The sequence below is a fragment of the Panulirus ornatus genome, chromosome 55 (assembly GCF_036320965.1).
Source record: "Panulirus ornatus isolate Po-2019 chromosome 55, ASM3632096v1, whole genome shotgun sequence".
Classification (NCBI taxonomy): domain Eukaryota; kingdom Metazoa; phylum Arthropoda; class Malacostraca; order Decapoda; family Palinuridae; genus Panulirus; species Panulirus ornatus.
Window position 1 is genome coordinate 14,259,179 of NC_092278.1, and position 22,216 is coordinate 14,281,394.

General features: G+C 39.4%; 1 protein-coding gene across 1 annotated transcript in view; it reads left to right on the forward strand.

Annotated features, from left to right (window-relative positions):
- Nucleotides 1-22,216, forward strand: part of LOC139765735 (SWI/SNF-related matrix-associated actin-dependent regulator of chromatin subfamily A-like protein 1) — a 280,919-nt gene that overhangs the window by 254,332 nt on the left and 4,371 nt on the right. Inside the window, exons 10-11 of the mRNA XM_071693552.1 lie at nucleotides 12,535-12,709; nucleotides 18,408-18,596. Of these exons, the coding sequence (XP_071549653.1) occupies nucleotides 12,535-12,709; nucleotides 18,408-18,596 (364 nt within the window). The remainder of the gene's footprint in view (nucleotides 1-12,534; nucleotides 12,710-18,407; nucleotides 18,597-22,216) is intronic.

Genomic DNA, 22,216 nt, shown 5'->3' on the forward strand with positions numbered 1-22,216 from the left:
GAGAGGTCATTATTTGGGAAGGCAAAGATGGTTATGTTTGAAGGGATAGTATTCTCAATGATATTGTATGGATGCAAGACTTAGGCTTTGTATGAGGATGTGTAGAGGAGGGTATATGTGTTGGAAATGAAATATTTGAGGACAGTATGTTGTGTTAGGTGGTTTGATTAGGTAAGTAATAAAAGAGTAAAAGAGAGTTGAGGTATAAGTTTGTTGAGTATTCCTGGTAAATTATATGGGAGGGTATTGATTGAGAGGGTGAAGGCATGTACAGAGCATCAGATTGGGGAAGAGCAGTGCGGTTTCAGAAGTGGTAGAGGATGTGTGGATCAGGTGTTTGCTTTGAAGAATGTATGTGAGAAATACTTAGAAAAGCAAATGGATTTGTATGTAGCATTTATGGATCTGGAGAAGGCATATGATAGAGTTGATAGAGATGCTCTGTGGAAGGTATTAAGAATATATGGTGTGGGAGGCAAGTTGTTAGAAGCAGTGAAAAGTTTTTATCGAGGATGTAAGGCATGTGTACGTGTAGGAAGAGAGGAAAGTGATTGGTTCTCAGTGAATGTAGGTTTGCGGCAGGGGTGTGTGATGTCTCCATGGTTGTTTAATTTGTTTATGGATGGGGTTGTAAGGGAGGTAAATGCAAGAGTCCTGGAAAGAGGGGCAAGTATGAAGTCTGTTGGGGATGAGAGAGCTTGGGAAGTGAGTCAATTGTTGTTCGCTGATGATACAGCGCTGGTGGCTGATTCATGTGAGAAACTGCAGAAGCTGGTGACTGAGTTTGGTAAAGTGTGTGGAAGAAGAAAGTTGAGAGTAAATGTGAATAAGAGCAAGGTTATTAGGTACAGTAGGGGTGAGGGTCAAGTCAATTGGGAGGTGAGTTTGAATGGAGAAAAACTGGAGGAAGTGAAGTGTTTTAGATATCTGGGAGTGGATCTGTCAGCGGATGGAACCATGGAAGCGGAAGTGGATCATAGGGTGGGGGAGGGGGCGAAAATTTTGGGAGCCTTGAAAAATGTGTGGAAGTCGAGAACATTATCTCGGAAAGCAAAAATGGGTATGTTTGAGGGAATAGTGGTTCCAACAATGCTGTATGGTTGCGAGGCGTGGGCTATGGATAGAGATGTGCGCAGGAGGATGGATGTGCTGGAAATGAGATGTTTGAGGACAATGTGTGGTGTGAGGTGGTTTGATCGAGTAAGTAACGTAAGGGTAAGAGAGATGTGTGGAAATAAAAAGAGCGTGGTTGAGAGAGCAGAAGAGGGTGTTTTGAAATGGTTTGGGCACATGGAGAGAATGAGTGAGGAGAGATTGACCAAGAGGATATATGTGTCGGAGGTGGAGGGAACGAGGAGAAGAGGGAGACCAAATTGGAGGTGGAAAGATGGAGTGAAAAAGATTTTGTTTGATCGGGGCCTGAACATGCAGGAGGGTGAAAGGAGGGCAAGAAATAGAGTGAATTGGAGTCATGTGGTATACAGGGCTTGACGTGCTGTCAGTGGATTGAAGCAAGGCATGTGAAGCGTCTGGGGTAAACCATGGAAAGCTGTGTAGGTATGTATATTTGCGTGTGTGGACGTGTGTATGTACATGTGTATGGGGGGGGGGGTTGGGCCATTTCTTTCGTCTGTTTCCTTGCGCTACCTCGCAAACGCGGGAGACAGCGACAAAGTATAAAAAAAAAAAAAAAAAAAAAAAAAAATAGTTTAGAGAGCTGAAGAGGGTGTGCTGAAATGGTTTGAATGCTTAGAGAGAATGAGTGAGAAGAGATTGACAAAGAGGATATATGTGTCAAAAATAGAGTGGAAAAGGAGAAGGGGAAGACCAAAAGACAGGATGGAAGGATGAAGAGAAAAATAATTTGAGTGGTTGGGACCTGAATATGCTGAAGAGTGAAAGACATGCATGAGATAGGGTGAAAAGGAATGATGTGCTGTCATTGGACTGAACCAGGGCATGTGAAGCAGCCAGGGGAAACTATGAAAAGGTCTGTGGGGTCTAGTTGTGGCTAGGGGGGCTGTAGTTTCAGTACATTGCACATGATAGAGAATTGATGTGAGTAAATGTGGCCTTTTTTTGTCCATTTGTTGTGCTACCTCATTAGTACAGAAAATGAATGACAAGTATGAAAGAAAATATAAATTCCCATGTATTCTTACTTTGTGTCCATGCTTGGGATGTAACATATTTCTAGCAGCTGTCCAGCTATCCAATCTCTCTGGCATATTATCAGATATCCTTGTATCTAGTTGTCTGTCAGTACTCACTCACTAGCAAGATTGAAAGTGAATTCTGATGCTTTGAAGATTTACCTACACTCCAGGGCTATGTCCTAACAAAGCATACTTATTGATACACATGATTTATAAAGATATCATAATGCATGTTTTACCATTGTAAGTTATGATTCTTAGATTTGGAGGTTTTGGTTTGAAATGATGAGATTTTAGAGTGATGTGCTATCTTTTTTTTTTAATACTTGTTTGCCATTTTTCCCACATATGATGTAGTACCAGGAACAGATGAAGAAAATGCCTCATTCACCCACATTCATTCTTTAGCAGTCGTATGTAATGAACGAAAACTCGTCCCATAACCACAGTATCCACAACCAACACCATAGACCTTTCTGTGGCTCCTCTAGCTGCTTCATGTCCACTGACAACATGTTGCCCTATGTATTCTAAATCTCTCCAGTTCACTCTGTCCTGTGCATGCCTTTCACCCTTCTGCTTGCACAGGCTCTGAGCACTCTACTAAGACTACTAAATCTTAGTCATTCCATCCTTCCCTCTTCAATATGGCCTCTCCCTTCTTTCTGTCCCTCAACTTCCAACACATATATCCTCTTTGTCAACTCTCCACACTCATTCTTTCCATATGTCCAAACCATTTCAACACACCTTCTTCAGCTCTCTTAACCATAGTTTTCTTACTATCTTAATGTATCATTTCTTACTTGATCAACCACCCCCACACTTAGTACTGTCCTCAGACATTTTATTTTTAATGCATTCAGCCTCCTTTGTACATTCATCTGTAGCACATAACTTGCATCCATACAACATTATTAGGACTGCTATACCTTCAAACATACCCATGTATTCCCATCCATATAATGACCTCTCTTTCCTCAATGTGCTCAAGACCTATGCCCTTTCACCCACCCCATGGCTTGCTTCAGCTCCAACAATTCTATTTGCTACCATATCCACTCCCAGGTATCTGAAACACTCCACTTTTTCCAAATTCTTTCTATTCAAATTCAGTCTCCAAATCACTTGTCTCTTTTCAATGCCATCCAAGTACTTTGAAACTTCCTCCTTTCACCCTCCCATACTGGAAAAGTGCAAGACCTCATTGGTACTCACCTTTGTATACTTCACTAAAGCTTTTAAAAGCCATCAGCTTGGGACTTTCGGGGGTGTCTAATCTTATGGCTGGTGGAATTCCTGATCAGGCCACACCAAACCATGTGCTTTAGGGGAGCCACATCAATGTCACTACCTCTAATATGGTGTATCATGGGACAGCAAGGTGGGGTAGTGCTGCTTCCTCATCCTTATCAATGATGCCCTGAAGGACACAAACCATCACTGAAAGTATAGAGACAACTCCATATTTGGCATCACAATCTACTAGAACTCTTTTGACTTCAGTGCCCTACATTACATCATTAGGAACCTTCAGGAGTGGACTGCAATCAATGATGTCACCATCAGCCACACCAACTGTAATGATTCACTTCATCTTAGGTACAGACAACATCCTGCCCCTTGACATAACAGGCCCCGACATCTTGTGGGCAGTCAGAGACTTCAAACTTCTTGGTGACACCATAGATGATGGTTTAAACTGGAAAGTTCATGTCAGCACTATTGTCAAATTTCCTTCGTGCTGTCTGTACCTTCTCTCCTTACTGAAATTACCAGATATTCCACCATATGAGCTCTGAAATGTTTATATCATCTCCATTCTACTAAGCTCACGTATGTCATCTTAGCCTGGTGTTCCTTACTAACAGTTACACAGAGGGACCAGCTAGAATGTGTCCAGAAAAGGGCATGCAGAATCATTGTGGGACATTCTTACTCGCCCAATACTGGAAGCTCACAAAGCAGAGTAGCAATGGACTGTTGACACATCCCTGTCAGAGAGACTTCTTCCCCCCAGCACCTCTCCACCACAGACTGCATTCATCATCACATTCAACTTGTTCAACTTGTTCCAAATAGAACATGTCCAGACAAGTATAAAAACAGTCCAATTGTGAACAAGTGCATAACTGTCAATGTGAACAGCTCAGTTTCCTGCGGTTAGACTATGTGGAATGTCAACTTCAAGATTACTGTAAATATTCATCACTTGATGTTTAGCCAAGTTCATAATGTATACTCTGTAAATAATGTAATATATACTCTGTAAACATTCTTGTATATGTGCCACCCTGTCTACCTAGATGTACATTACTCAAGTGGTTGTCTAAGTTGTGGAAATATCAAGCCCATTTTGATCTTAAACTCTTTCATGATTAGTTAACCAGTAACCATCATGACCTCCCAGTTCTGTAATATCTTTGATACTTCAGCTGTGTATTTTCAACCTAATAGCTGCTTGAATCTAGTGAATCAGTATAAGTTGATGTATAGTATAGTACATGTACTTACATAAATGTTATTGCAGTGTACTGTACAGTATATATGAATAACAAGAACACTTCCCAGATATGGTTGTGAATCTTGCTTATAGAAGAGGTTGAGGTGTTCGGGTGATTGGCTAAGAACATTCTCCCTGAAAACAGTCTTTGCTTCTTAGATAAACTGGAAACCCTGCAATATCTGGTCTGACATTGTCACCTGTTGTTCTAACAGTTGTGGGAGGTAAGCTAAGCACTTCTCATAATCATTGTTCATTCATCAGCATCTAAATGAATAGTTCTTAACCATGGTCTGTTGTTCATTTCCCAGTGGTCCACAGAAGGAGAAAAATCAGTCATTGAATATATAGATAAATATATTTATTTATTTATTATACTTTAACGCTGCCTCCCGCATCAGCAAGGTAACGCAAGGAAACAGAAAAGAATGGCCCAACCCACCCACATACACATGTACATACGTACATATACCTCCACACATGCGTATATACATACCTATACATTTCACTGTATACATATATATACATACACAGACATATACATATATACACATGTACATAATTCATACTTGGTGCCTTTATTCATTCCCGTTGCCACTCCGCCACACATGAAATGACAACCTCCTCCCCCGCACATGCGCGAGGTAGTGCTAGTAAAAGACAACAAAGACCACATTCGTTCACACTCAGTCTCTAGCTGTCATGTATAATGCTCCGAAACCACAGCTCCCTTTCTACATCCAGGCCCCACGAAACTTTCCTTGGTTTACCCCAGACACTTCACATGCCCTAGTTCAATCCATTGACAGCACGTCGAACCCGGATACCACATCGTTCCAATTCACTTTATTCCTTGGACACCTTTCACCCTCCTGTATGTTCAGGCCCCGATTGCTCAAAATCTTTTTCACTCCATCCTTCCACCTCCAATTTGGTCTCCCACTTCTTCTCGTTTCCCTCCACCTCAGACACATACATCCTCTTTGTCAGTCTTTCCTCACTCATTCTCTCCATGTGGCCAAACCATTTAAAAACACCCAATTCTGCTCTCTCAACCACATTCTTTTTCTTACCACATATCTCTCTTACCCTCTCATTACTTACTCGATCAAACCACCTCACACCACATTTTGTCCTCAAACATCTCATTTCCAACACATCCTTCCTCCTTTGCACAACCCTATCTATAGCCCATGCCTTGCAGCCATATAACATTGTTGGAACCACTATTCCTTCAAACATACCCATTTTTGCTTTCCAGTATAGTGTTCTCGCCTTCCACACATTTTTCAACACTCCCAGAACTTTCGCCCTCTCCCCCACCCTGCGACTCACTTCCGCTTCCATGGTTCCATCTGCTGCCAGATCCACTCCCAGATATCTAAATCACTTCGCTTCCTCCAGTTTTCCTCTATTCAAATTTACCTCCCAATTGACTAGTCCCTCAACCCTACTGTACCTAATAACCTTGCTCTTATTCACATTTACTCTCGGCTATCTTCTTTCACACACTTTACCAAACTCAGCCACCAGCTTCTACAGTTTCTCACCCGAATCAGCCACCAGTGCTGTATCATCAGCGAACAACAGCTGACTCACTTCCCAAGCCCTGTCATCCACAACAGACTGCATGCTTGCCCCTCTTTCCAAAACTCTTGCATTCACCTCCCTAACAACCCAATCCATAAATGAATTAAACTGCCATGGAGACATCACACACCCCTGCCACAAACCGACTTTCACTGAGAACTAAGCACTTTCCTCTCTTCCTACTCGTACACTTGCCTTACATCCTCAATAAAAACTTTTCACTGCTTCTAGCAACTTGCCTCCCACACCATATATTCTTAGTACCTTCCACAGAGCATCTCTATCAACTCTATCATATGCCTTCTTTAGGTCCATAAATGCTACATACAAATCCATTTGTTTTTCTAAGTATTTCTCACATACATTCTTCAAAGAAACACCTGATACACACATCCTCTACCACTTCTGAAACCACACTGCTCTTCCCCAATCTGATGCTTTATACATGCCTTCAACCTCTCAATCAATACCCTCCAATATAATTTCCCAGGAATATTCAACAAACTTATACCTCTGTAATTTGAATACTCACCTTTGTCCCCTTTGCCTTTGTACAGTGGCACTATGCAAGCATTCCGCCAGTCCTCAGGCACTTCACCATGAGCCATACATACATTAAGTACCCTTACCAACCAGTGAACAACACAGTCACCCCTTTTTTAATAAATTCCACTGCAGTACCATCCAAACCCGTTGCCTTCCCGGCTTTCATCTTCTGCAAAGCTTTCACTACCTCTTCTTAGTTTACCAAATCATTCTCCCTAACCTTCTCACTTCGCACACCACCTCGACCCAAACATCCTATATCTGCCACTCTGTCATCAAACACATTCAACAAGCCTTCAAAATACGCACTCCATCTCCGTCTCACATCGCTTCTACTTGATATTACCTCCCCATTAGCCCCCTTCACTAATATAGATAAATAAGTGAGTATATTTTACCATTAGTAAGGGCTTGGATGTTACTGTTTGTTTGTAACTATGATTTCAGACTCAGTATAGTATTAGATATGTGCTGAAGGTGGTCCACAGACACACTGAATGTCTCTAAGTGATACACATACATAAAAAGTTTAAGAACCCCTGATTGGAATGGCTCAGAACATGTGATTTCAAGTTACTGCTGTTTCTCGATCCTTGACTCATACAAGGTTCTCCCATCACTTGGGCATTTTTGACACATGTATGGGATTACAGCCATAAATCAAAACTCTTTGATATCACAGCTTTAAAACTTTTGTGACAACCCTCTTCTGCCTGAATTGGAGTAGAAAAGAACTCAGCTGAGGATGCAGGCTTTGAATGTATTCCTCCAAAATACTAGTCAAATCAGGTGACATCTTCGTTTTTTCTTTTGACAGTTATCCTTATAGTTACACTGGTCAACAAAGATTTTGTCCCATGGAAAAATATATGTTTTTTTTTTATGTATTTTTGCATGCTGAATCCAAATATGTTTTCAGAATTTCTCTATCACCCATAGTTTTTTTGTTCCAGTATACTCGCATATCATTACATACAGTGTATATGTACCAGTACTCTATGGAGCACTTGAAACAAAAAGTTTAATGGACACACTTATTTTCATTGTTTGTGAAGTGCAGTACCTTCTATTTGAAAGCACAAACCTAGATAAATGAGTCGCCGGGGGTCTGCAGAAACACGACTGGAAATATTGGGACATTCACACAGTGCCCACTCCTGAGTAGGAGTTCATTGTCATTTGCAGGTTAGAACTCAATGTGTGAATGGTGCCTTGTCCACTCTGTTGACAGATTGTGCTTTTGCTTATTCAAGTTTTGTGCCGATACCCCATCCACCATTATAATGAAATTGTGAAAATAGTCCGAATTCTTTCTGCTACATCTGCAGTGAATTAACATTTATATCGCAAAAACATTCTTTCATGCCTCTCATTAAAAAAATGCTATGAGCATTACTTTGGTTCTGAAGTGGGTGACCAGGATAAAAGTTGGGTTGCCATATTTGTTGTCACATGTGCCAGGCTTCTCACAGCATGGGCAAAAGGTTCATGCTGTATGTCTTTCCTATGGTATATAGAGAACCCAAAGATCACACTTTGGATTGCTCTTTCTGCCTGACAAATATAAATGGTATAACATCATAATCCAAGCATACTGTTGAATATCCTAATTTACCATCTGCTATTAGGCCAGTACCTTACAGTCAGGAATTACCTGTACCAGAGCCTCGCAAGAAACATGACACTGAGTGATGATGAGTCTGATGATGAGAAAGTTGACTAATTATGGATCCAAAATTTGAAGCAAACTGTTCTTCAAATGAACCACATTTGCTTAGTCAAGGAGATCGTAATGATCTCGTCCATGATTTAAATTTGTCTAAGAAGCAAGCCAAATTTTTGGATTTCATGTTAAAGGGCTGAAGTTTTCTGCAGAATGAATCTAAAGTTTGTTTTCATTGTAATTGCCATGTTCTCAAAGAATTTTTTTCCCTTGAAGATGGTCTGGTGTTTTACAATGATGTTCGTTCTGTGGTGCTTGTTTATTGACTCATCAAAAGTAAGCTTGAAAACTTTTTTACTCCACAACATAAATAAGTTCCCCTCTGTTCCTCTGGCTCACACAGGCATCATGAAGGAATCGTATGACAACATGAAGCTTCTTTTGGAAAAAATTAAGTATGGGGACTTTAAGTAGAATGTATGTGGTGACCTAAAGGTTGTGGCATTTCTACTTGGAATGCAACTTGGTTGCACAATGTTCTGTTTTTCTTTTGTGAGTGGGACAGCCAGGACCAGAGAAATCATTATGTAAAGAAAGTGTGGCCAAGACAAACATCATTGACTCCAATGAAGAAGAATTTCATCAATCCTTCTTTTGTTGGTCCTGAGAAAATTTATCTGCCTTCTTTGCAAATTAAGCTCGGATTGATGAAGGACTTTGTCAAAGGTATGTATAAAATTGGCCTTGGATTTGCATATTTGAAGAATAAATTCCCCAGAATCAGTGATGCAAAAATCAAGGAGGGTATTGTTATAGGACCACAAATCAGGGAACTGCATTGAAATGAAAAGTTTGATGAAGAGCTAAATGAAATTAAAAGAATTGCATGGCTGTCATTTAAGAGAGTTTGCAAGGAGTTTTTGGGGAATCACTGATCAGACAGCTACTGTGATGTTCTAAAAGTTCTCTTGACTTCTTATGAAGCCCTGAGCTGCGATATGAGTCTAGAAATTCTTTTTTTGGACTTGCACTTTGACTTTTTCCCCGGAAAATCTTGGGGCAGTCAGTGATGAGCACAGCAGAAGATTTTACCAGGATATTTTGGACGTGAAAAAGCAGTACCAAGGAAAGTGGAGCCCCCCATGTTGGTGGATTACTGTTGAACACTAAGGAGGGATGTTTTGAGGCCAAATATAGCTGGATATCATACACATCTACATTTTAAGTGTAATACCAGCCTTATTTATGAATGAGTAATGTACACTTATTGTAAAATTTGATTGCTTTGTCACTCAAAAACCATGCCTGATAGAAAAATTCTAAAAATGATTTAAATGCAGTGTAAAAAGTACTATATGGTTCACCTATTTAAGTACTTGGGAAAAAAGAAGATAAAACTCTGTCGACAAGTGTTATAGGTTCAAAGTCCGTGCGGTCTTATGTGACCCCTATTTCAGTCAGATGTTTAGGAAAAAGATTAATGATAAAATCTTTCTTTACTGTAGATGAAGTAAATCATTTACATGGAATTTATAAAAATGACTTTTTATGATTACAAGTACGAGTCAGGTGATTTAGAAAATATATTTACAGTAAGAATTCAGAAACTTAAAGATACTGTGTCCAGTAATGAAGATGATGGGAGTGGCCGTGTAGATGCAAATTTTGATGTTGAATATGATGTTATAACATCAAGAAATGGTACTACCTGACCTAAGAATCTACATATTCATAAAAGGTACAGGCTTCAACAAAGCATGTTGCAACACCTTGCAGATAGTTCCAGGTCCAACAGATCGCAGCAGAAGTTCATCAGTCCCTGAAGAAGCATTTGATCTGCTATTCAGTAAGGAAATTTTAAGATCATCTTAAAACGTCCAGAAAAAAGACTTTGAAACTAATTAATCCTGAATAAAGGATATTAGAGGAAATTTTAAGAAGTTTTGCTGGGATGCTCATATTATTTGGAATAACCAGAGGCTGGAAGGAGTCATTTAAAGTGTATGGAATGATGATAGACCAGTTTGTCAATTGGTCTTGAAGATAACTGTTAACAGAAAAGCTATCTTTTATGTTTTGTGTTTCATTAGCACTGACAGATGTTAAACAACTGCAAAGGAGGGTTATGATAAATTGGCAGTGATAAGGGAAGTTTGGGAAATTTTTGCCAAAACTTGGCAGCAAAGCTTGGTACCAGAAGCTGCTATGTACAGAGATGAACAACTGCCAAAGTTTTGTTTGATGGACATTTAGAATTTGCAGAAAGAGTAAACATAATAGATACAGAATAAAGACATGGGCATGTTGTGAATTACTGTAACCATATGTGGAATTCGTAGTCTATGCAAGTCAACAAATTACAACTTTACTAAAATGACAAGGCAAGTTGATATCTATGACAGTTGGCTGGAGCCTTTCTTGATGCCAAAAGCTTGTGATGATTATGCATCATCTTGGATTGTTGACACCATTAATTATGTGAATGAATGCCAATTCTGGTCACATGCAGCCATACATTGCACTACTTCCATTGTTAGGGGAATTACATGAATGGATGCTTGTTTAGGTCACAGGCAGCCATACATTGCACTACTTCCATTGTTAGGGTAATTACATGAATGGATGCTTGGTTAGGTCACAGGAAGCCAGACATGTTCTAGTTATGGATCTCAGACATACATTAATTCCATTTTGAGAGGGGTCAAATCCTCTCTTGTTAGTTCACCTAAGGCTTCTAATTCCGTAAGTTTATCTCATGACAGATATTTTTTATGAAGGATATATCTCTTCTTCAAACGGTTTGAGTTAGAGGGAATACTTTTTTACTAGTGTTCCAACACCATAATTTGTAAGATTTTCTAGAATAGTATAAAAGATATTTTGCTTCTTATATTGGGAACAATAAAGTTCATTTTTTAGACAATTCATTGTTATCCTCATTCTCAAAAATGATATCATTGTGCATGTACTTTTAGTATCTTGAAGTCCTTATTTCTTTTGTGATGCTCTGGGAGTGGCTTGAGGATGTGGGAGTGAGTGATTTTTGTATGCTTTATGTCCCTGATCTGCTCCTTGGAATATGGAAATGAATAGACAGGCTAGAATCCTAAGGTTTCACTGAGGTGCATCTGTCTGCATGCTTGAGGAGTGTACTGATCCTCCTCTATCAGATCCCATGAATTGGCTTAGCAAAGGTTCATGGGATTTTTTAAAGTCATCTAAAATAAGGAATCAGAAATGTATTTTTTAGTGTTACTTTTTTATTTTCACATAGTCACATGTAAGAGAAAACACGAATACTGCACTTGTAATGGCTTGAATTGTTATGTAATGTTAATAGTCCCTAGAGAGGTTGTTAAAAATGAATGTATTATGTAAAATGATAAGTTTGGAGTTTTTTCTTTAATTACTCACATGGCACAGGCATATAACATACAAATGATATTTGTTATGTGCTTTACATTCTTTATCAAGAGATTCTTTCAAGCTGACAAGTGGTTTGCATACCTGTTCAACAGAAAATAAGTAAAGAAATGACTGAGTTTAGATTTCCCTGTTGTGGACAGTAAAAATCTTTGTTCTCAGATTCCAGACAAATATTTGTTTTCGTGTTCAATGATACATTAATTGTTAGTATTCAAATTTCATATCCATTTCATATATGATTCCATGATCTTACATCTTTCAGACAGAAGTTGTGCATTTTATTTAGTTCAGAGCTCATTTTCATATTAATTGAAATATTCCAATATGCTAGTTTTTGAAAACTGGCACCATTATGTACTGTTGGTTAAGGACAATTTTTGCCATTGATACTCCATTGTATGTATGTCATTCCAGGTTGTGATTTTATTTGTAGTGAAAGAGAATGCTGTCTGTATAATACTGATGCTGTCTGTATAATACTGAAATTAACCCTGAATGATTTTACATCCAAACAAGTTTGGAGCGAGGACTTTGAAGCCATTGTTTCCTTGACTAGCTTTGTTGAGGCTGAGAATGAGTCTCTTAGGGACTAAGAACTCACATTATATCCCTTTCTCATTAGTCATACTTGTGCTTGTATCTCATTGCAGATATATCCGGATAGATGGAAAAACAACCGGAGAATTGAAACAGAACCTTGTGACCAAGTTCCAGACATGTGATGATGTTAGAATTGCAATTCTGTCCATTACAGCTGCTAATGCTGGAATCACACTAACTGCTGCCCATCTTGTAGTCTTTGCTGAACTGTTCTGGAATCCAGGGGTAGGTAAAGAAAGAGATGAAAATATTTGCTAAGTGTAAATGAACAAGTGAATGAATGAGTGAATGAGAAGATAGAAAAGTGGTACCTACCCATGAGTATTTACAAAAAAATTTTTTTTGAAAGGATGGGCTAATATACAACTCTCACTAAAGTGGCAGTAAACCCCTCTGCTTCCCTTGTCATCTATGGGGAATGATCTTGAGACAAAGGAAGACAGGTAGAAAGAAAGAAATTAATCAGAAAAAGAAAATAAACTCATTGCTTTCTTTTTTTAAGGCTTTGGTCATGGACAAAAGTGCACATCAAGGCCGGGCCTTAATTGAAATAGAGAATAATAAAAGGGACAAGAGCAAGGGAAGGAGTAGCAGTACTCCTGAAACAGGAGTTGTGGAAGTATGTGATAGAATGTAAGAAAGTAAATTCTCGATTAATATGGGTAAAACTGAAAGTTGATGGAGAGAGATGGGTGATTATTGGTGCATATGCACCTGGGCATGAGAAGAAAGATCATGAGAGGCAAGTGTTTTGGGAGCAGCTGAATGAGTGTGTTAGTGGTTTTGATGCACGAGACCGGGTTATAGTGTTGGGTGATTTGAATGCAAAGGTGAGTAATGTGGCAGTTGAGGGAATAATTGGTATACATGGGGTGTTCAGTGTTGTAAATGGAAATGGTGAAGAGCTTGTAGATTTATGTGCGGAAAAAGGACTGATGATTGGGAATACCTGGTTTAAAAAGCGAGATATACATAAGTATACTTAAGTAAGTAGGAGAGATGGCCAGAGAGCGTTATTGGATTACGTGTTAATTGACAGGCACGCGAAAGAGAGACTTTTGGATGTTAATGTGCTGAGAGGTGCAACTGGAGGGATGTCTGATCATTATCTTGTGGAGGCTAAGGTGAAGATTTGTATGGGTTTCCAGAAAAGAAGAGTGAATGTTGGGGTGAAGAGGGTGGTGAGAGTAAGTGAGCTTGGGAAGGAGACTTGTGTGAGGAAGTACCAGGAGAGACTGAGTACAGAATGGAAAAAGGTGAGAACAATGGAAGTAAGGGGAGTGGGGGAGGAATGGGATGTATTTAGGGAATCAGTGATGGATTGCGCAAAAGATGCTTGTGGCATGAGAAGAGTGGGAGGTGGGTTGATTAGAAAGGGTAGTGAGTGGTGGGATGAAGAAGTAAGAGTATTAGTGAAAGAGAAGAGAGAGGCATTTGGACGATTTTTGCAGGGAAAAAATGAAATTGAGTGGGAGACATATAAAAGAAAGAGACAGGAGGTCAAGAGAAAGGTGCAAGAGGTGAAAAAAAGGGCAAATGAGAGTTTGGATGAGAGAGTATCATTAAATTTTAGGGAGAATAAAAAGATGTTCTGGAAGGAGGTAAATAAAGTGCGTAAGACAAGGGAGCAAATGGGAACTTCAGTGAAGGGCGCAAATGGGGAGGTGATAACAAGTAGTGGTGATGTGAGAAGGAGATGGAGTGAGTATTTTGAATGTTTGTTGAATGTGTTTGATGATAGAGTGGCAGATATAGGGTGTTTTGGTCGAGGTGGTGTGCAAAGTGCGAGGGTTAGGGAAAATGATTTGGTAAACAGAGAAGAGGTAGTAAAAGCTTTGCAGAAGATGAAAGCCGGAAATGAGATGTTTGAGGACAGTATGTGGTGTGAGGTGGTTTGATCGAGTGAGTAATGTAAGGGTAAGAGAGATGTGTGGAAATAAAAAGAGCGTGCTTGAGAGAGCAGAAGACTGTGTTTTGAAATGGTTTGGGCACATGGAGAGAATGAGTGAGGAAAGATTGACCAAGAGGATATATGTGTCGGAGGTGGAGGGAACGAGGAGAAGTGGGAGACCAAATTGGAGGTGGAAAGATGGAGTGAAAAAGATTTGGAGTGATCGGGGCATGAACATGCAGGAGGGTGAAAGGTGGGCAAGGAATAGAGTGAATTGGATCGATGTGGTATACCGGGGTCGACGTGCTGTCAATGGATTGAATCAGGGCATGTGAAGCGGCTGGGGTAAACCATGGAAAGTTGTGTGGGGCCTGGATGTGGAAAGGGAGCTGTGGTTTCACGCATTATTACATGACAGCTAGAGACTGAGTGTGAACGAATGGGGCCTTTGTTGTCTTTTCCTAGCGCTACCTCGCACACATGAGGGGGGAGGGGGATGTTATTCCATGTGTGGGGAGGTGGCGATGGGAATAAATAAAGGCAGGCAGTATGAATTATGCACATGTGTATATATGTATATGTCTGTGTGTGTATATATGTGTGTACATTGAGATGTATAGGTATGTATATTTGCATGTGTGGACATGTATGTATTGTATATACATGTGTATGGGGGTGGGTTGGGCCATTTCTTTCGTCTGTTTCCTTGCTCTACCTCGCAAACGCGGGAGACAGCGACAAAGCAAAATATTATTTTTTTTCATCATTTTACCTGTTTCTGATATAAGGTTAATTGGGCAGTAGTTTAAGGCACACTATTTGTCTCCTTTTTATGTGAGGATAGGAGTAACATTTGCTAGTTTCCAGTCAATTGGCACCTGACCATCTGATAGAGATTTGTTGAATATTTTTGATATGGGGTATATCAGCTGTCTCCTGACCTTTAAAAAGCTTGGAGCTAGGTTATCTGGGCCATTGTATTTGTTAGGATTTAATTGGTCCAGGTATTCAAGTACTTCAGAGCTCTGTTTCTCGAACCTTCAACTCGTCTTTATCAGATCCTTGAAACATCTTCAATAGTTGTGATATTTGAGTTTCTTCAATTGTGAATACATAGTTAAAAGAATAACCTAGTACGGTGGCCATTTCTTTGTCGTCAGTATATAGTGTGTCATGTTCATTTCATAATGGTACATTTCCTTGTTTTACAGTTTTCCTTCATCATATATTTGAAGAATTCCTTAGGATTATTCTTAACTTTCAAGGAAATTCTTTTTTCTTCCTCTCTTATACTGTCTTATGACCTTCCTACACTCTTTGGATTTTGATTAATTCCTGGCAATTTTCATCAGTTCCCATTGATTTGAATTTCTTATATGTTTTCTTCTTTTGACAAATCAGTCTTTCTATTCTCCTATTCATCCATGATTATTTTAAGATATTGCAAGTTCTCTTCATAATTCATGGGGTATGTTTATTTTCAATCTCGAGCAGTATGTTTTTAGAATTATTCCACATTTCCTCTATTGTGTGAACATTAAGATATTTTGTCCAATTGGTACTACAGGTTTCATGTCTAATGTTTTCAAAATTTGCCCTCCTATAATCTGGAATCAAGAGTTTGTTGTCATTTACTTCAAAATCTAAACTTATCTCTAATCTAATGAGACTGTTATTCCTGTTTGACAAACTCTCGCCTACTTTGAAAGAGTTGATTAAGTTTGTTTTTACCTCTAGTTGGTTTTTTGATTAGCTTTTCGAGAAAAACATCTTCAGTTAGTTACGTTAGTCTCATTTCCTCTTGGTCTCCTGTTAACATGTTCCAGTTTAAGTTTGGACTGTTGAAGTCTCTTACAATTGTAACCTCTTTACTGTTTACAAAAGTTTTGAGATTTTATTGTATAATTTCTTATTGTCATCATCTTTTTTGCATAGGAGGTCTGTAAATAACGCCGAGACATGTTTTGATTTTGAACTTGCCAGAAATGTCAATATGAAGAGATGTAAATGTCTTTTGTCTATTTTGCTTATCTTGATATCACTTAGATTGTTATCAACTTAGATCAGAACTCCTTTATCTACCCTGTATAAGCAATCTTTTGTATTAGAGTATTGCTAACTCAGCGATTAAGTGTTTAATCTCAGAGTTTACCCACGTCTGCGATTGCAATATTGTTACTTTTCAGTAACTGCATATAAGTTCACCACATTTCTTAATGATGCTCTAGGCATTTGTGTATACTAAACTTATTTTCCTTGGAGTTGATTTCTGGACTGAATTTGCCTTTATTTTTACTGTTGGTATGCGTGATTTTATTATCACTGTTAATGTCTGTATGCAGCAGTGGGAAAGAAACAGTTCTCCAACTGTTTTGGGTTCACTTCCTTACTTTGACCCTCCCTGCACTGGACCCTACCAGCCTTGGTCCTAGAGTTACCTGAGAGTTGACCTGTAGTTATGCCAACCCGCTGTTTATTCTGCCAAAGTTGTCTTCAACTGACTCTACTTGGCCTTTCTTTGCTAATTCCTCTGCCTTTGAGGTTACCGCTAATCTCTGAGAATCCCTACCGCCAAAGTCCCACCCATCCTCTACCGCTGCCTCTATAGTGGTTAAACTGGATGCCTTGTTCCTCAGATCCCTTTCACACTTAGATTCTCCCAACACTGACCCACCTCCCACAGTAGCCCCCTAACCCTTCCCCATTCTGCTAGTTCCTTTGTTAGCTCGACCATGATTTGCTGTCCTGAGTAGTTTAACTATATCGAAAAAAGGCCTAATATTCTCATCTAATATTCTGCCAAGGTGGGTTGTCCGTATTCCATTTGAATGAAAACCATCCCTAATGGTCAGAGATCTGTCATGACTTAAATGGTCCCACAGGTCTGTACTAAACACACACATAAAATTTGACTCTGTATCATCAAACTTATCTAGGACATGTTCTATCCTAGCACCTGGATGACACAGGTTCTTCCTATTTCTACCCTGTGCACAGAACTCCTGGTCCTGATGTCTGACTATAGAGTTCCTGACTGGGATTATGCTGCGATTTGAAGTACACTAAACAGTATCAAGCAGCATGTAAAAAAGGCAACCAAATGTTAGGTTTCATAGCCAGGAACATAGATTACAAGACACTAGACACAATTCTAACACTTTATAATTCTCTAGTAAGACCACACAAATATGCAGTCCAGTTTGGTCCCCAAGCCATAAATAAGACGAGGAAAAATTAGAGCGAATACAAAGAAAGACACACAACAAAATTGATCCCTTCCCTTAGGAATCTGGATAGAAGAGAGGCTTAAATGACTGGATCTCTTCTCCCTTAAAAAAAAATAAACTTCGCAGCAATTTATCCAAGTGTTCAAAATTTTGAACAAATTCATTAACGTAAATCACAAACATCTTTTCGAAATACAAGAAAGAATCATTACTAGGAGAAATGGAATATAACTCAAAGCTAAAAGATGTACTAATGTCGTAAGAAGCTTCTTTTTCTATAGGAGTTGAGCACTGGAATAAGTTACTGTCAGATGTAGTGAATGCTAAGGCTAGAAATCCCTTCAAAAATTGTTTATACATATATTTTATAAATTTATGTATACTCTTGAGAAAAATGCCAGAAATAAACTGTATAAACAACTGCAGTAAGGGAGACAGTAAAGGGCTGAAGTGCAGTAGCAGGGAGTCACTGATAGCTTAAAAACTGATCTGTTCCTTCTTTTGGAAAAGTAAAACTGGAGGGGAGGATCCCCCCCCCGTTGCCTTTTATGACATTTATTGAATACTTGGGCCGTATTCTTTCTCCCTTGTCCACAAGGATATTGTTGTAAAGCTGTGTGCTGTAATCAGAAACAGTATTCATGTACACAGTAATCTGTATCTTAATAAATTACTGTAGAATTGTATATGTTATTTATAGGGAATATAGCTCTGGTACCTAATTATCCAACAGTTTTAGTAGATTTTCTTATTGCTTATGTTGTAGAAAAAAAAATTTACTCAGTTTTGTTATCATTTCTTACAGATTCTTGTGCAGGCTGAGGATCGAGTTCATAGAATTGGACAAGAAGATTGTGTGATGGTGCAATATCTTGTAGCTAAAGGAACAGCTGATGACTATATCTGGCCATTGGTTCAGTCTAAATTGGAGGTTTTAAGTAAAGCGGGACTTTCTAAGGACAGCTTCTCCATTGTGGATTCAACATACCAAAAGGTGAAAGATCCATCCAAACGTTTTTCAGAGTTCAATGTATGTATGGGTCATAGTGAAGTGCCTGAGGATTGGCAGAATGAATGTATAGTGCCATTGAACAAAGGCAAGGGGAATAAAGGTGAGTGTTCAAACTACAGTGGCATGAGTTTGTTGATTATTCTGGAAAATTGTATGGGAAGGTATGAGAGATTAAAAGCATGTACAGAGCATCAGACTAGGGAAGAGCAGTATGGTTTCTGAAGTGGTATTGCATTTGTGGATCAGGTGTTTCCTTTAAAGAATGTGTGTGAGAAACACCTGGAAAACTATATTGATTTGTATGTAGCATTTATGGATCTGGAGAAAGCATATGATAGGGTTGATGGAGATACTTTGTGGAAGGTCTTATGAGTATAAGGTGTGGGATGTAAACTGCTAGTCGCAGTGAAAAGTTTTTATCAAGGGTGTAAGACATGTGTCTGAGTAGAAAGAGAGGAGAGTGATTGGTTCCAAGTGAAGGTCAGTCTGGCGCTACCTCACTGATACGGAAAGTGATTAAGTATAATAAATGAATAAATAATTTATTATTATATTATACTTTGTCGCTGTCTTCGACGTTAGTGAGGTAGCGCAAGGAAACAGATGAAAGAATGGCCCAACCCACCCACATACACATGTATATACATAAATGCTGACACATCACATATACATAACTATACATATCATTGTATACATACATATACATAACTATACATATCATTGTATACATACATATACATAACTATACATATCATTGTATACATACATATACATAACTATACATATCATTGTATACATACATATACATATATATACACATGTACATATTCATACATGCTGCCTTCATCCATTCCCACTGCCACTCCGCCACACATGAAATGGCACCCACCCCTCCCCCCATGTGCGCACAAGGTATTGCTAGGAAAAGACAACAAAGGCCACATTCGTTCACACTCAGTCTCTAACTGTCATGTATAATGCACCGAAACCACAGTTCCCTTTCCTCATCCAGGCCCCACAAAACTTTCCATGGTTTACCCCAGACGCTTCACATGCCCTGATTCAATCCATGGACTGTCGACCCCAGTATACCACATCGTTCCAATTCGCTTTATCCCTTGCTTGCCTTTCACCCTTTTTGTATGTTCAGGCCCTGATCGCATAAAATCTTTTTCACTCCATCCTTTCACCTCCAATTTGGTCTCCCACTTCTCCTTGTTCCCTCCACCTCTGACATATATATCCTCTTTGGCAATCTTTCCTCACTCATTCTCTCCATGTGACCAAACCATTTCAATATACCCTCTTCTGCTCTCTCAACCACACTTTTTATTACCACACATCTCTCTTACCCTTTCCTTGCTTACTCAATTAAACCACTTCACATCACATATTGTCCTCAGACATCTCATTTCCAATGCATCCACCCTTCTCCGCACAACCCTATACCTCACAACCATATAACATTCTTGGAAACACTTTCCTTCAAACATACCCATTTTTGCTCTCCAAGATAACGTTCTCGCCTTCCACACATTCTTCAACGCTCCCAGAACCTTCGCCCCCTCCCCCACCCTGTGATTCACTTCCACTTCCATGGTTTCATCTGCTGCCAAATCCATTCTCAGATATCTCAAACACATCACCTCCCCCAGTATTTCTCCATTCAAACTCACCTCCCAATTTACTTGTCCCTCAACCCTACTGTACCAAATAACCTTGCTCTTATTCACATTTACTCTCAGCTTTCTTCTTTCACACTTTTTACCAAACTGTCACCAACTTCTGCAATTTCTCACCCGAATCAGCCACCAGTGCTGTATCATCAGCTAACAGTAATTGACTCAATTCCCAAGCCCTCTCATCCACAACAGAATATATACTTGCCCTTCTCTCCAAAACTCTTGCATTCACCTCCCTAACAACCCCATCCATAAACAAATTAAACAACCATGGAGACATCACACACCCCTGCCGCAAACTGACATTCACTGAGAACCAGTCACTTTCCTTTTCTTCCTACTCGTACACATGCCTTACATCCTCAATGAAAACTTTTCACTGCTTCTAGCAACTTACCTCCCGCACCATATCCTCTTAACACCTTCCACCGAGCATCTCTATCAACTCTATCATATGCCTTCTCCAGATCCATAAATGCCACATACAAATCCATTTGTTTTTCTAAGTATTTCTCACATACATTCTTCAAAGCAAACACCTGATCCCCACATCCTCTACCACTTCTGAAACCGCACTGCTCTTCCCCAATCTGATGCTATACATGCCTTGACCCTCTCAATCAATACCCTCCCATATAATTTCCCAGGAATTCTGAACAAATTTATACCTCTGTAATTTGAACACTCACTCTTATCCCCTTTGACTTTGTACAATGGCACTATGCATGCATTCCACCAATCCTTCGGCTCTTCACCATGAATCATACATACGTTGAATATCCTCACCAAGCAGTCAACAGCATAGTCACCCCCTTATTTAATAAATTCCAAAGCAACAACACCATACAAACCTGCCACCTTACTGGCTTTCATCCTCTGCAAAGCTTTCACTACCTCTTCTCTGTTTACCAAATCATTCTCCCTGACCCTCTCACTTTGCACACCACCTCGACCAAAACACCCTTTATTTCTCGCTCTATCATCAAACACATTCAACAAACCTTCAAAATACTCACTCCATCTCCCTCTCACTTCACCACTATTTGTTATTACCTCCCCATTTGTCCCCTTCACCAGTTTTCCCTTTTGTTCTCTTGTCTTACGCACTTTATTTAACTTTTTCCAAAGCATCTTTTTATTCTCCCTAAAATTTAATGTGCTCTCTCACCCAAACTTTAATTTGCTCTCTTTTTCACCTCTTGCACCTTTCTCTTGACCTCTACCCTCTTTCTTTTATACATCTCCCAGTCATTTGCACTATTTCCCTAAAAAAATCATCCAAATGCTTCCCTCTTCTCTTTCACTAATAATCTTATTCTTCATTCCACCACTCACTACCCTTTCTAATCTGCCCAGCTCCCACCTTTCTCATGCCACAATCATCTTTTGTGCAAGCCATCACTGCTTCCCTAAATACATCCCATTCCTCCCCCACTCCCGTTATTTGCTCTCACCTTTTTTAGATTCTGCACTCAATCTCTCCTGGTACTTCCTCTTACAAGTCTCCTCTCCAAGCTCACTTACCTCTCTCTTCACCCTAACATTCTCTTTTTTTCTAAAAATCTCTATAAATCTTCACCTTTGCCTCCAAAAGATAATGATGAGACATCCCTCCAATTGCCCCTCTCAGCACAGTAACATCCAAAAGTCTCTCTTTCATGTGCCTGTCAATTAAGACGTAATCCGATAATGCTCTCTGGCCATTTCTCCTACTTACATACGTATACTTATGTATATCTCTTTTAAACCAGGTATTCCCAATCACCAGTCCTTTTTCAGCACACAAATCTACAAGCTCTTCACCATTTCCATTTACAACACTGAACACCCCATGTACACAAATTGTACCCTCAACTGCCACATTACTCACCTTTCCATTCAAATCACCCATGACTGTAACCTGGTCTCGTTCATCAAAAC